This window comes from Aquarana catesbeiana, linkage group LG05 (assembly GCF_042186555.1).
Source record: "Aquarana catesbeiana isolate 2022-GZ linkage group LG05, ASM4218655v1, whole genome shotgun sequence".
Classification (NCBI taxonomy): domain Eukaryota; kingdom Metazoa; phylum Chordata; class Amphibia; order Anura; family Ranidae; genus Aquarana; species Aquarana catesbeiana.
In genome coordinates, this window is record NC_133328.1 from 49,384,506 (window position 1) to 49,398,583 (window position 14,078).

Consider the following 14,078-nt stretch of genomic DNA (forward strand, 5'->3'; position numbering starts at 1 on the left):
GGGGGGGGGAGGGGGTGGATGGTGTCTGTGTGTTTTTTATTTACATTTTTATTATTTTTTACAATCATTTTTTTTATTATTATTTATTGCAATACTTTTTTTTTTTTTAATCAGCCCTGTTGGGGGCTTTGTGAGATATCAGGGGTCTTAATAGACCCCTGAAATCTCCCCCTTGAGACAGAGAAAGAGACCGAGGATAGAGATTCCCCAGTTCCTTTCTCTGCAGCCTCAGCTGCACTGAAAATGAATGGAGAGAAGACAGCGGCTCCTCTCCATTCATAAACTGGGACATCGTAATCACAGGAGATCACTGACTCTGTTCATACATCAAAGGAAGGAGGAGGACATGGAGAGGGACAGCAGAACGGCGGGGGACAGCAGCAGAACAGAGGGGGACACGGAGGAAGAAAGGAGGGGAACAGCAGAACAGAGGGGGACACGGAGGAAGAAAGGAGGGGACAGCAGAACGGAGGGGGCATGGAGGGGGACTGGAGGAGGATGCGGTGACAGTCAGCGGTGATTGTGTGTGGGGGAGTTACAAGCACCGATCACCGCTGTATAGATCGTTTCACTAAAGCAGCTGAAAGGGGGGGGGAGAAGCTTGTAACTCCCCCACTCACTGATCACCGCTGACTGTCCAGGTATCGGGTGAAGTATCGGGAGCATTTGCCCGAGTACAAGTACTCGGGCAAATGCTTTGTATCGGTGCCGATACCGATACTAGTATGGGTATCGGGACAACCCTAGTTGTTTAATGACCTGAAGTCAGGTCAGTAAACAATTGCTTTCTGTTGGTTTCTATGCCTTCCTGCACTTTTCTCTTTGTCTACCTGAACCAGTTGTGCAAAATTCAGTACACCCCAGTAATCAATCAGTACTCACTTGGTACTCATCGATCCCTGTGATTTGATTGGTTGCTTTGTTGAATTTTGCACATGTCCATTTCAGTCTTTTGTTACAACAGAAGAAACTTCTAACTGAGACAACAATGGTGTAATGCTAACCCGTGATAATGAAATATATCTCTTCTTTAATGTTTGCTCTTCTTAGAAAAGCTGGCTGAGAATCACCCTAAGCCATACGTTCATGGGAAGAACCTTCTGTCTTTATATGGAATAATCAACATTCCAGTATGAAGAATATGTATGGAACCACTTCAAAAGACGACCATTACATTTCTCATAGTGGTTTAAATATGACAACTACTGCAGGACATTCTATACAGCACGCAAACTTCTGATCCAGTCCCCTGCGGTGGTAAAGAATACATGTAAAAGATAAATATATGAGCCTTGGACAGCAGCATTGTCGGTCTGGAGAAGTGGGTAGTGTCAGAGAGGCAAATTTAGATAGACTTGGCTAACAAATTGAAGCCAAACTCCAGCTAATACTTTTTTAAGCAGTTACAGCATTTTTTTTCCTTTTGGGATAAAGGTTTTACATAAGTGAATAAAAGCTGATCATTGTAATCACCCCAGTCAATTGTAAATTGTTTGTCTCAACCCTCTGATTGCCACTTTTGCTGGACAGCTATTTCTACCAAAGAAAGTTGAAAAATAACAGATTTAATGGTGGGATCACCAAGTGAAAATAAAGTTAAGCTGTAAGCTGTGTTGGACCCCCTGGGCTGTTACATTTTAGTCTCAGGGACCATTGATGGGGTGTTATACACCTTTGTCTCTTATTACGCTCCTAACAAGGCCAGAAAGCTTTTTTTGGCTCCCTGTTGCATAAGCTCCAACCACATATGAAAGGCACAATTTTTATTGGTGGGGATTCCAACACAGCTTTTGATTTTGCATTAGACAAGACGGGCGCTGGTATCCCCAAGCCCAAACACCGCTCCAAGCAAAGTGCTAAAACTGCGAAACTCCTTCATGACATGGGCTTAATAGATATTTGGAGGGAAACTAATCCACATTCCAAAGACTACACACATTACTCAGCTCCCCATTGCTCCTATGCCAGGATAGACCACATTTTTACCAAACCCCATACGATCCCGCTGGTTTTGAACTCCAAGATTGTGGACACCCCCCTTTCCGACCACTCGATGGTCACTCTAGTCACTCAAAGAGCCTCGGAACGCTCTAACACTCCAAGATGGAGGCTACAGGAATCCATCTTAAGTGACCCCATACAGTGTACCATCATAGAAGGAGCCATTAAAGAATACTTTGACATAAATGCCACGAACGAGGTTTCCCCCGAGACGGTTTGGGCTGCCCACAAAACAGTAATAAGGGGTAAAATAATCCAAATGACTGCCCAGCTTCGGTCAGAACATAAAGCAGACAGATTGAAACTTACAGCAGACTTTCCATCCCTCTCAAGAGCCCACAAACTAAACCCTTCATCTGAATTACTAGATAAACTGGATAAGGCACGGGCTCAGCTGAACCTGAATCTTACTACAACAGCAGAGAAACAACTTAGATGGTCAGGGGCCAAATTTTACTCCCAAAAGGACAAAATTGGTTCAAAACTTGCGGTTAAGCTTAGCCCTAAACCCAGATCTCTAGCCTTTCCAAAAGTGAAGATACAATCCGGGGAACTGTCTCAGAACCCCATTAAAATAATGGAAGCTTTTCTCCAATACTATGCGGAACTATATAAACCACGACCACCACATTTAACGAAACCACAACAGGAATTCCTGAATTCCATAGTATTACCCTACATATCTAAGGAGCATAGCGATCTGATGGAGAGTTCTTTCTCCCAGACAGAAGTCTTAGATACAATCAACTCTTCAAAATTAGGCTCAGCTCCAGGCCCGGATGGATTCTCAATGGGATACTATAAAAGGTTTGCCCCAACTCTAGCCCCGCACCTTTCTAAATTTTTTAATGCCCTTAGAAAAGGTTCTCCATTGGGTTCAGACCTGAATACAGCCTATATCTCCATGATCCCTAAACCAGAGAAAGACCCCAGTGAGGTGGGTAATTATCACCCAATATCATTAATCAATAATGATATTAAGATCTTAACAAAAATCCTGGCGAACAGGGTATCAAGCTTTATCACCTCATATATTCATAGAGATCAGGTGGGGTTTATCCCTGGACGGCAAGGTACTGACCAGATTAGAAGGACCATTGACATTATCTCCCTTTTACAGTCTCACTGGGATGGAGGTCCCTCCCAATACGGATTTCTCTTATCAATTGACCTGCATAAGGCTTTTGATTCTATAGATTGGACATACTTGTTTGATATCCTACAAAAAATGGGGTTTTGGGCCTTATTGCCTAAATCTGATTCGTTCCCTGTACTCAAAACCGACAGCACAGGTACGCTTGATGGGTAGGTACTCCACCTCGTTCCCTATAGGCAGGGGCACTAGACAAGGATGTCCATTATCCCCTCTCCTATTTGCGATAGCTATAGAAACCCTAGCCATAGCTATTAGATCAAACCCAGACATTAAGGGGGTACAGTACGGAGGTCAGGAACACAAATGTGCTCTTTATGCAGATGACCTCATGCTGTATATTACTTCCCCACTTATCTCCGTCCCGGGGTTATACAAAGTCCTCACCGCATTTAGTGCAGTTTCAGGTTTGAATGTCAATATGGGCAAATCTACCGCGCTAAACATCTCAGTACCTGCCGGCCTTCTCTCCCAACTCGCGAGCAAATTTGACTTCCCTTGGGCACAGAAGTCCGTTCGATATCTTGGAGTTAATCTCACAGCGGACATCTGTAATCTCTTCAAAGCGAATTATACCCCCATGTTATGTAAATGCAGGGGGGAACTGGATAAATGGGCTAGGTGTGGTCTATCCTGGCTGGGAAGGGTTCACGCGGTTAAAATGACACTTCTCCCACGCCTCCTGTATTTGTTCCGCTCTCTTCCCATCCCGATCAAGAAAAGTTACCTATGCAAACTGCAGTCAGACATTATACGCTTTGTGTGGGGTAAGAGGGGATATAGATGCCCGTCCAACATCCTATTACGACTAAAATCCCAGTGCGGACTGGGATTACCTGATCTTTGGGGCTATTATCAAGCAGCGCAACTGGCACAACTGTCCATGATATTTTCTCAGGGTCCAAAACCAGACTGGCTCGCTATTGAGAGAAGAGCTACGCCACATCACACCCTGGACTACCTCTTGTGGTGCGACCCCAAAATCAGACCAGCCATCATGGCCCCCACTCTTTCGCATTCCATTTCACTCAGTACTAAATTGTTCAGGCAAACTACCCTGACCTCCCCGATGAAGCCCCTCTCACATATTTTTCATAATTCTGAGTTTCCCCCGGGAGTAAATATAAAAGCATTTAAATGGTGGACTGATAAAGTCCTCTATCGCACAGGACACTTCTTCACCCCAGCAGGTCCAATAACCTTATCTTACTGCCGGAGGACTCTTGACATGCCGGACTCCGAAAAATTCAGGTTTACACAAATTTCACATTTCCTACACACCATATGGCGCAACAATTCGAATTCTTCTCCCATTACTCCCTATGAACACTGGTGCTCGAATATCCAGGACCAAAAAGGGGGCATTTCCCTGATCTATTCGGCGCTTACGACAAAATCGGACAAACCAGTTTACACTAAGTCCTGGGAGGAGGATACAGGCCGGACGTGGACCTCAACAGAATGGTACAGATATTGGTTACGCTCATTTAAAGGTATCTGCAATATATTCCTTATAGAAGCCAGCATAAAGGTTATAACAAGGTGGTATTACGTTCCAGCCAGGTTGGCGGTGATGTTCCCTGGAGCTTCCCCCCTATGCTTCAGGGATTGTGAGCTTGAGGGTTCAATGATACACATTTGTTGGACATGCCCTCGTACTAGAAACTTTTGGCGGAAAATTTTCCGTATTATCAGTACCTTATTTAAAATGCCTGTGCACCCCAACATACATATTGCTCTCCTCAATCAAAACATACCGGGTTTACCTAAACAGGCTCAAGGTCTCTCATTTTTTATTTTGTTAGGAGCGAAGATCACCATTGCTAAATTTTGGAAAAGACCCACGGTACCCCTCAAGAGTTGTATTAGGAAAATATTGTGGATTATGTCTCAGGAGCATCTAGTGTCTAAACTCAATGACAAAGTGGGGAGATTTATGTCCACCTGGGAACCATGGGCTACGTTTCAGAACATTAACCTCTTGCCGGGAAAGACAGCAGGAGGAAATAGTTACACCCTCACCACCTGACCCAGCATACTCTAATGCCTCTCCCTCCTTCCCCCCATCCTTCCTTCCTTTCCTACGTTTACTTTCCTCCTTCTTTGGGACTCTCTTGTCCCTAACACTGTGGTAACATACAGGGTTTTAAAATTCTCACTTAAGGGAACTTACGGGTAAACCTTACCTATCCACCGGAGGCTCATTATACCTCCCGCGGATAAAAGTTATCTCCCACCCTTAGGATGGAACTGCATTTAGGAGGGCACCACCTGTATTGCCTTCTGCTAGATCTCAGTTACTAGGGTCTGGGATTCGGACACAGGGGGTTATCCACACACACCTACAGTAAGTTCCCATTGGGGAGGGGTGTGCGGGACAACCTGGTTAGTCCCCCCGGGATTTTAGGAGGCAGGGAAGGTCCCCAAGTGAAACCTATGCCCACGCATAGGTACTCTATATTTTGTTATATTTTTCTTCCTTTATGTGGTTATAATGAAAACTTTAACTGAAATTTTATATTGAGATATAGCTTGAAATTGTACTTCAACTCACCTTAACTACTTCTCTTATGGTTTTTTATGTTATATATGATATGTAAAATTGCTTTGTCTACTTTTACATGCTTTTATACTGCTCTCTATATAAAAACAATAAAAATATTTGAAATAATAAAAACCCCATTAAAATACGTTTACGTTTTTGGTTGTAACATGAGAAAATGTGGGAAATTTCAAGGGGTGTGAATACTTTTTCAAGGCACTGTATATATTACACAAGACTTACCTGATTTCTGTCCGGATATCCCGTCATAAGCCTTCACATAGCGCTCGCTGTCCCCTATGCACAGCACAAGTAGTCACTTTTTATCACCTCACGTGGTCCTGCCCCATTGAACAAACTTAGTGGGAACAAATTGTTCGCTTTCTGCACTACCACATGGGTTCCCCCTTATCTTTATATCCAAGGACCAACACCACTTGGCAGATCCTGCTGCATTACATCATCTTTTTAGATGTCTTTAAGTAGGGTTGCACCGATACCGGTATCTGTGACGACACTAAGCATTTGCATGAGTACTCAACCTTTTTACCACTGAGGAACCCTTGACATAATTTTCAGTTCTCAAGAAACTCCTGCTTAAATTAATTCATTGGGGGGGGGGGGTCTCACTTACATTGATGGCCAGTGGGAAGAATTGATTTTAGCAGGGCTTTCTCGAGAACTGAAAATGATGTCAAGGGTTCCTCGGTAGTGAAAAGTTTTTTAAAGGCTGCCCTGGGCAGTTCTTTAAATATTCTTCTAGTTTTTACAAATCAGCCCATGATGACACTTCAGACACGTAACATCATGACAGTACATAGGGGAATAGTATTGCCTCCATACCTGCCAGTTATCGGGGCACAAACAAGAGAAGGAATCCAGAAGGTTCAGACACGTCCCTGAGTTATGACATGGGTTACTATTGCACAACTTTCGGTTGATAGTCTGTTATTGAAAAAAAAACAATGTAAAAATATTTAGAAATGAAACAAACACATTTGCATTTAGCATAAACTGTATAATGTGTGTGCACAACAGCAATCTATGAAATCTATACGAGACACTGACGTCAGACTATTCATATCAACAACAATCTTCCCATAAGAATATATGTGCATGTAACATATTTTATGTACAGGAGTCCCAAAAGTATTGGGACGCCTGCCTTTACACACACATGAACTTTAATGGCACCCCAGTCTTCTTCTGTAGGGTTTAATTAAGAATTGGCCCACCCTTTGCAGCTATAACAAATTCAACTCTTCTGGGAAGGCTGTCCACAAGGTTTAGGAGTGTGTCTATGGGAATGTTTGACCATTCTTCCAGAAGTGCATTTGTGAGGTCAGGCACTTATGTTGGAGGAGAAGGCCTGGCTTGTGGTCTCCGCTCTAATTCATCCCAAAGGTGTTCTATTGGGTTGAGCTCGGGACTCTGTGCAGGCCAGTCAAGTTCCTACACCCCAAACTCGCTCATTCATGTCTTTATGGGTCTTGTTTGTACACTGGTGCGCAGTCATGTTGGAACAGGAAGGGGCCATCGCCAAACTGTTCCAACAAAGTTGGGAGCATGAAATTGTCCAAAATGTCTTGGTATGCTGACGTCGTAATGCCCTGTACACACAGTCGGACATTCCGACGGAATATGTGTGATCGGAGCTTGTTTCGGAAATTCCGACCATGTGTGGGCTCCATCGGACTTTTTTCATCGGAATTTCCGACACACAAAGTTTGAGAGCAGGCTATAAAATTTTCTGACAGCAAAATCCGATCCTTTAAATTCCGATCGTGTGTAGACAAATCCGACGGACAAAGTGCCACGCATGCTCAGAATAAATTAAGAGACGAAAGCTACTGGCATTTGCCCCGTTTATAGTCCTGATGTACGTGTTTTACGTCACCGCGTTTAGAACGATCGGATTTTCCGACAACTTTGTGTGACCGTGTATATGCAAGACAGGTTTGAGCCAACATCCGTCGGAAAAAATCCATGGATTTTGTTGTCGGAATGTCCGATCAATGTCCGATCAATGTCCGACCGTGTGTACGGGGCATAAGAGTTCCCTTCACTGCAACTAAGGGGCCTAAGACCAACCCCTGAAAAACAACCCCACACCATAATCCCCCCTCGACCAAATGATTTGGACCAGCGCACAAAGCAAGGTCCATAAAGACATAAATGAGCGAGTTTGGGTTGGAGGAACTTGACAACACATATAGAGAATTGGCACATACGCACTGGGCCCAATGGGAGCCCTCAGTGCTTAGTAGGGAGAAAAGTCAGCAATAGTCCAGTTCCTCCTGGGGAGAACGCACAAGCGCCAATCTAAGAGTAGTGGCAGTGTAGCACTCGAGAGGACCGCGCCGGTGGTGTCTGATGCTTCCTGGAGTCCTGGTCCAGGAAGCGCCAGATACCACCGGCGTGGTCCTTTTGAGTGCCATACCGCAGAAGCCATCTTGATGGTCAGCCCCATGGACGCTATTGCACTATTGTGCTGAATGCACTTGATGTTTTTAACTCTATGAGTACCAGTATCTATACTTGCAATAAATCATCATACATACTACTCTTAGATTGGCGCTTGTGCTTTCTTGCCAATGGTGGAGGAACTTGACTGGCCTGCACAGAGTCCTGACCTCAACCTGATAGAACACCTTTGGGATGAATTAGAGTGGAGACTCTGAGCTAGGCCTTCCCATCCAACATCAGTGCCTGACCTCACAAATGTGTTTCTGGAAGAATGGTCAAACATTCCCATAGACACACTCCTAAACCTTGTGGACAGCCCTCCCAGAAGCGTTGAAGCTGTTATAGCTGAAAAGGGTGGGCCAACTCAATATTGAACCCTACGGACTAAGACTGGGATGCCATTAAAGTTAATGTGCCTGTAAAGGAGTCCCAATACTTTTGTTAATCTAGTGTATATTACTAAGCTGTAAAATCCACTCTTATGCCCCGTACACGCGATAGGATTTTTAGACAGAAAATGTTCGATAGGAGCTTGTTGTCGGAAGTTCAGACCGTGTGTAGGCTCCATCGGACATTTTCCAGCGGAATTTCCGTCACACAAAATTTGAGATCTGGATCTCAAATTTTCCAACAACAAAATCCGTCGTAAATTCCGATCCTGTGTACACAATTCCGACGCACAAAGTTCCACGCATGCTCGGAATCAAGCAGAAGAGCCGCACTGGCTATTGAACTTCATTTTTCTCGGCTCGTCATACCGCGTTCTTGACGTTCGGAACTTCCGACAAGATTTGTGTGACCGTGTGTATGCAAGACAAGTTTGAGCCAACCTCCGTCGGAAAAAATCCATAGATTTTGTTGTCCGATCGTGTGTACAGGGCATTAGGCTGGGTTCACACTTATGCCAATTGGATCCGGTTTTCTCTGCATACAATTTGCATGACAGGAGAGTGTGACTGGCTCTCAATGGAGCCGGTTCACATATCTCCGGGGCGGCTGTGGAGCGCACAGCAGAAGGGTCCTGTGCGTCTTTGGCTCCCTTTCAGGTCCGAACCCAGCCTTAAAGTGGTAGTAAAGGCTGGCAAAAAAAAAAAAAAAACATCTCCCTGCAAGACAATGTCATAATGCACTAGCATTAATCGCATACTAGCACATGATAAAAGATTTATTTAAAAACAAAGCCCTCCAGCAGCGGGCTGTCACTGCTGACAGGGCTTCCATCTTCACCCAGTCTACCTTCTGGTTTGTGGGCTCCAGACGTTTGAATGGCTGAGCCGCGATGATGTCACTCCCGCGCGCATGTGCAAGAGAGTCACGGCTGTGGTGCAGAGCTCTGAAGAAACGCAATAAATATCCTGTAACTTCAGAGCGCCAGTGAATATCTTGTAAACAGTGCACATTTAGGACATATTCCTTGTATCGACAGATAAGCCTTATTATAGGCTCACCTCTAGGTACAAGTGTCCAAGCGCTCTTTACTACCACTTTAAATAGACATTGAAAAGCCCTGAGATTGCAGCTGAGCACCGTCATCAGCAGCCCCAGCAGACCCCAAGCTGTCACTCGAGTGAACTTCTTTAGTATTCCTCTTAGCTCCTCCCCTGTCAGCTACATAAAAGGTTATATAGAGAGGTGTGGAGAGGGGTGGAGGAGCTGGGCCAGCACAGACTTTAATTAGACACTCCTAGAAGAGCAGTGGGCTGTGATGGGAAAGGGGGGAATTGAGTTTTCCTAAAGAAATCAAATTTTCTAGCAAGTTCAAAGGCACACTGCAAGTGAAATAATAATTTATGCAAAGGAAAACCACTGCCAACAAGTTGGGTATCTTTTAGTATGCCTCAACAATGCCATAAATGTGAGGCATAAAACATTGAAGATACCAGAAATAAGTGCATATAAAAGCAATACATGTACATCATGCAGTTCTGGGTTTGAACCCCCACGTAGGACACTGTCTGCATGGAGTTTGCATATTCTTCCTGTGTTTGCATAAGTTACCAATCACAAACATGTCAGTAGGCTAATTGTTTTCCTCCCAAAATTGGCCTCGCTGTATGTATGAGGCTCCTTTCACACTTGTGCGACCTGAAAGTCGTGCGATTTTGCCGCGGCCTTGACGCGACTTGAGGCAATGCCTGTGTAATCTTGAGGTCTATGGCCCTTAAGTCGCATCAAAGTCGGACCAAAGTAGTGCAGGGACTACTTTGAAGTCGCTGCGACTTGAAGTCGAACAGATATGAACGGTACTCATTGGAAATCATGGGGTACGACTTGTCATGAGACTTTGCAGTCCCAAGTCGCAGGAAGAGTCTCACAAGTGTGAAAGGGACATCAATGAGGTAGAGATTGTGAGCTCCTTTGGTGAGTGATGGGAAGGGGGCCTAACTGTTAATACATTGGGGTGGAATTACTAAAGGCAAATAGACTGGGCACTTTACAAAGTGTAGTTGCGCTCATTTTCCACAAAGCTTAGCGAATGTGATGAAGCTCTGCTGGTTTCTCTCATGCAATCACGTGCAAGCAAAAATTGTATATTTTTAAATTTTCCTTGCTCTTGATTGGGTATTCTTTACGAAATGAAGTGTCACCACATTCATTAAAGTGGAGTTCCACGCACTTTTACAACTCTTTAGCATCCCTCACTAAACTGTGCACTGTAAACGAATTGGATATATATTTTTTTTTTCTCAGCACCTACTGTATATCTGCTATATTCATTTTTCACTTCCTCCTCCCTGGCCGTGGCCCATCGCATCATTTCCTGTTTGCAATGCCTTCTGGGAAGGGGCGGCAACTTCCTCTGACACTGCCGTTGCTATGGAAACCTGATCTGAAACCTATTACACTGCTTGTGCTGCACTGAGCATGTGCGAGATCTGCAAGGATGAGATGCAGGAAGAAATACAGTCTGGCTTCAGATGCCCACACTTAAGATGGCCACGGCCTGCTGGAAGTTTATAAAATAACAAACTACTGCTATAAACTAACAAAACAGACCTTAGTTTACAGACTAACTTTACTAGAATACATTAAGCTTGTGTATTATAGGGGTATTTTTATTTAAAAAGTATAATTTCGGCCGGAACACCACTTTAAGCTCTGGGGAAAATGAGTGCAACTACACTTGTAAAGTGCCCAGGCTATTTTGCCTTTAGTAAATCAACGCCATGGCGTATTATGTCAATGCTATCTAAAGAAATACAGAAAATATATAAATAACAAAAAAAGCTTACCTCCTGCAAAACTTGAACTCTGTTTTCAATTTCGGACAACTAGAAACATAAGATAACCCCGCCATAAAATATTAAAATCATGAATTTCTTTGCCAGTCGTCATTCATAACAATGTAAACATTTAGATGTATCCTTGTAAGGCCTTGTTCACACCCTCTGAAGAGCACCCTGCGATCGATCACTTTTCAGAGATCATTTGACAGCTGGAGAGGAGGTGATATGTCGCCTCCTCACCACCTGATTTAACCCTGCCAAACTGACACATGCATTGCATGTGGTTCCGGTGTGGCCCCATAGACCTGCATTAGTTATGCTTGGCCGCCGAAAGTGACATGCTGTTTAATTTCTGCTGCAGCTACAGCCATAGACAGGTGGGCAGCCGAACGGCAGTAAAACCGTGGCTCAACCGCCTGCACATATGAACGACGTCGTGTCTCAGTCTTTTATAGGTATTTGTAACTGCAGCCATTCTTTAGTGTGGATAAAGCATGGAAGGAATAGGATCTCTGTTGTTTGTTTTTTTTCAGCAGTCTATGTGAGATTCGCCCTAACTTCCTGTGTGTGGTCACCAGAACAGGAAGTGCGGGACAATCCCTACAATTTGGAATTAGCAGTAGCACCTTTTTTAGTGGATAGGGGAACTGTTTGGATCTCCTTCAGGTTTTTAATGATGTCTGCGTCCTTGTTGGAGAGATGTTGCTATGTAACTACAGTAAAAAACTATGCCATCAGCTGTACAGAAAGAGAGTGAAAGTCTTTCTATTGGAGACATACAGGGGAATTCAATAAAGTGATAATGACACGTTTCTGGCAGGATGGCCTGCGCCTAATTCAGCTTTGCGTCAGTTTCGGAAACCAGTACCAACACATGTGCCAGAATCAGGTAGTTCTTATTATTGCAACTCTTAGAATCCGTTGCTATGGCTGCGATAGATTAAAAAGAAAAAATGAATGTCAGTTCACAGATAAGCAAACTGATGGTAAATAAGGCCAGCTTTGAGTTGGGGTACAGAGAGATGCCAGTACTCAGAGTTGGGCATATCTGCTAGGAAGCTGTCATTAATATGACAGGGCTCATGGGTTGCTAGGACGCCAACGAAGATTCCCTGGGTGACAGCTGAAGTAAACCAAGGGGCGGGATGCTGGCTGACAAATGGCCAAGGTCACATTTTGGTAATGACACAAACCAGCATCTCCTAGCCAGTAGTGATGGGCCTGATGCCCTGTTGCTATGACGCTCTCTGCTTCAGAGCCAACAGCATCCTAGCAACAGCTGAAAGGGGAGGTCCCAGGCGGAGCTTCCAGTATGCTTGTCTCAAACAATAAAGTTTTATGAAAATAACAACATTTTCAGTGTGCGAGCGATCTTTGTAATTCATCCTACAATGGAGGTAAGTTTCTTCCTGGCTCAACTTAGTGACCCTGAACAGACTTGAGTATGTGAGTGGTGATCTTTTCTGTCTTCTTACAGCAGGGAAGAGTGGATAGGGTAGTTTAGTTTAGTTTATTACATTTAGGCTTCTTTCATATGAGCGGTAAAGGGACGGTAAAAACCGGCGGTTGATCTGCGTTACAGATCCTATCTTGTTTGCAACCCAGGGACTGCCTGTATTAAAGAGAAGCCGGGGCTTCTCTTTAATACTTTAATCATTTATTTTAATGCAAGCAGTGTAAGTACTTAATTTTACTTGGTATCATCTTCTTTCAGTCTGTACAGCAGAGCTTAGACTGGTGTGGGAGAAGCAGCACAAAAATAGGAGAGAGGAGAGTGACGGTGAGATGAGCACATCAGTGTGCTGCTTTTCCTTTCACTGTCCAGTCACAGGGAAGAAAACGACAGCTTCCATCTCATGTGTTTAGGTGACAGGTTCCCTTTAGCATACTAACTGCATACAGGATTAAGTAAAGCATTACCTTTGTACTGAGCTGAGCAAGCTGGTTAGAAACACTCTGGTTGTATCCAATAACATTTGCTTTTAATACAGAAATTTCTTCTTTGTTTTTGTGTATCTGAAATAGAGAATAAGATGATTTCAGCATGGTGCGGCCTAATGCCGTGTACACACGGTCGGACTTTTCAGCTACAAAAGTCTGACAACCCCCTGCGTAACTTCTGCATACTTTTAGCTATTAAAACCATTCAACTATTAAAATGTTCGTCTCTTTCAGCTGATGATGGGAGTTTTTCAACTTTTTTTCTACCATTTATACTTTTTAAAATATTAAGCTTTTTATCACTTTTTTTTAACATTGAAGTCAATGGGAGCATGCTTCAGATCCTCAAAATCTTCTTCCGCTCCCAAAAGTTTCAGCTCCTTCATACTTTCACCTACAGATGCCAAACAAACTTTAAAATGTTCACAAAATATTCAGCTATCTGGCTATATCTTTTCAGATTGATATCTTTTACAGTTTTTGTGAAAAAGCTTTTTGTTTAGAGGTAATTTCAGGAAATTTTAGCCATTAATCAGAGTGTACTGTGTGGCTTTTGTTGTCATGGTTACCAAAGCTTCTGTTATACACAGGGGGGGAGGTGGCTGGAGCATCTCAGCTCTGATTACAGAGCCCGGGGGAGGGGACAGACACACCATGTACTGATTTATAATAGAGGAATATTATGGGGCAGTTTTGATGGGGCAATTATGATGGGGCAGTTTTGATGGGGCAATTATGATGGGGCAGT

The 14,078-nt window shown here is 43.8% G+C and overlaps 1 protein-coding gene across 1 annotated transcript in view; it reads right to left on the bottom strand.

Annotated features, from left to right (window-relative positions):
• Positions 1–14,078, bottom strand: part of CUBN (cubilin) — a 388,954-nt gene that overhangs the window by 335,230 nt on the left and 39,646 nt on the right. Inside the window, exons 3-5 of the mRNA XM_073629712.1 lie at positions 13,310–13,405; positions 11,396–11,434; positions 6,540–6,641 (exon numbers count right to left, since the gene is read on the bottom strand). Of these exons, the coding sequence (XP_073485813.1) occupies positions 6,540–6,641; positions 11,396–11,434; positions 13,310–13,405 (237 nt within the window). The remainder of the gene's footprint in view (positions 1–6,539; positions 6,642–11,395; positions 11,435–13,309; positions 13,406–14,078) is intronic.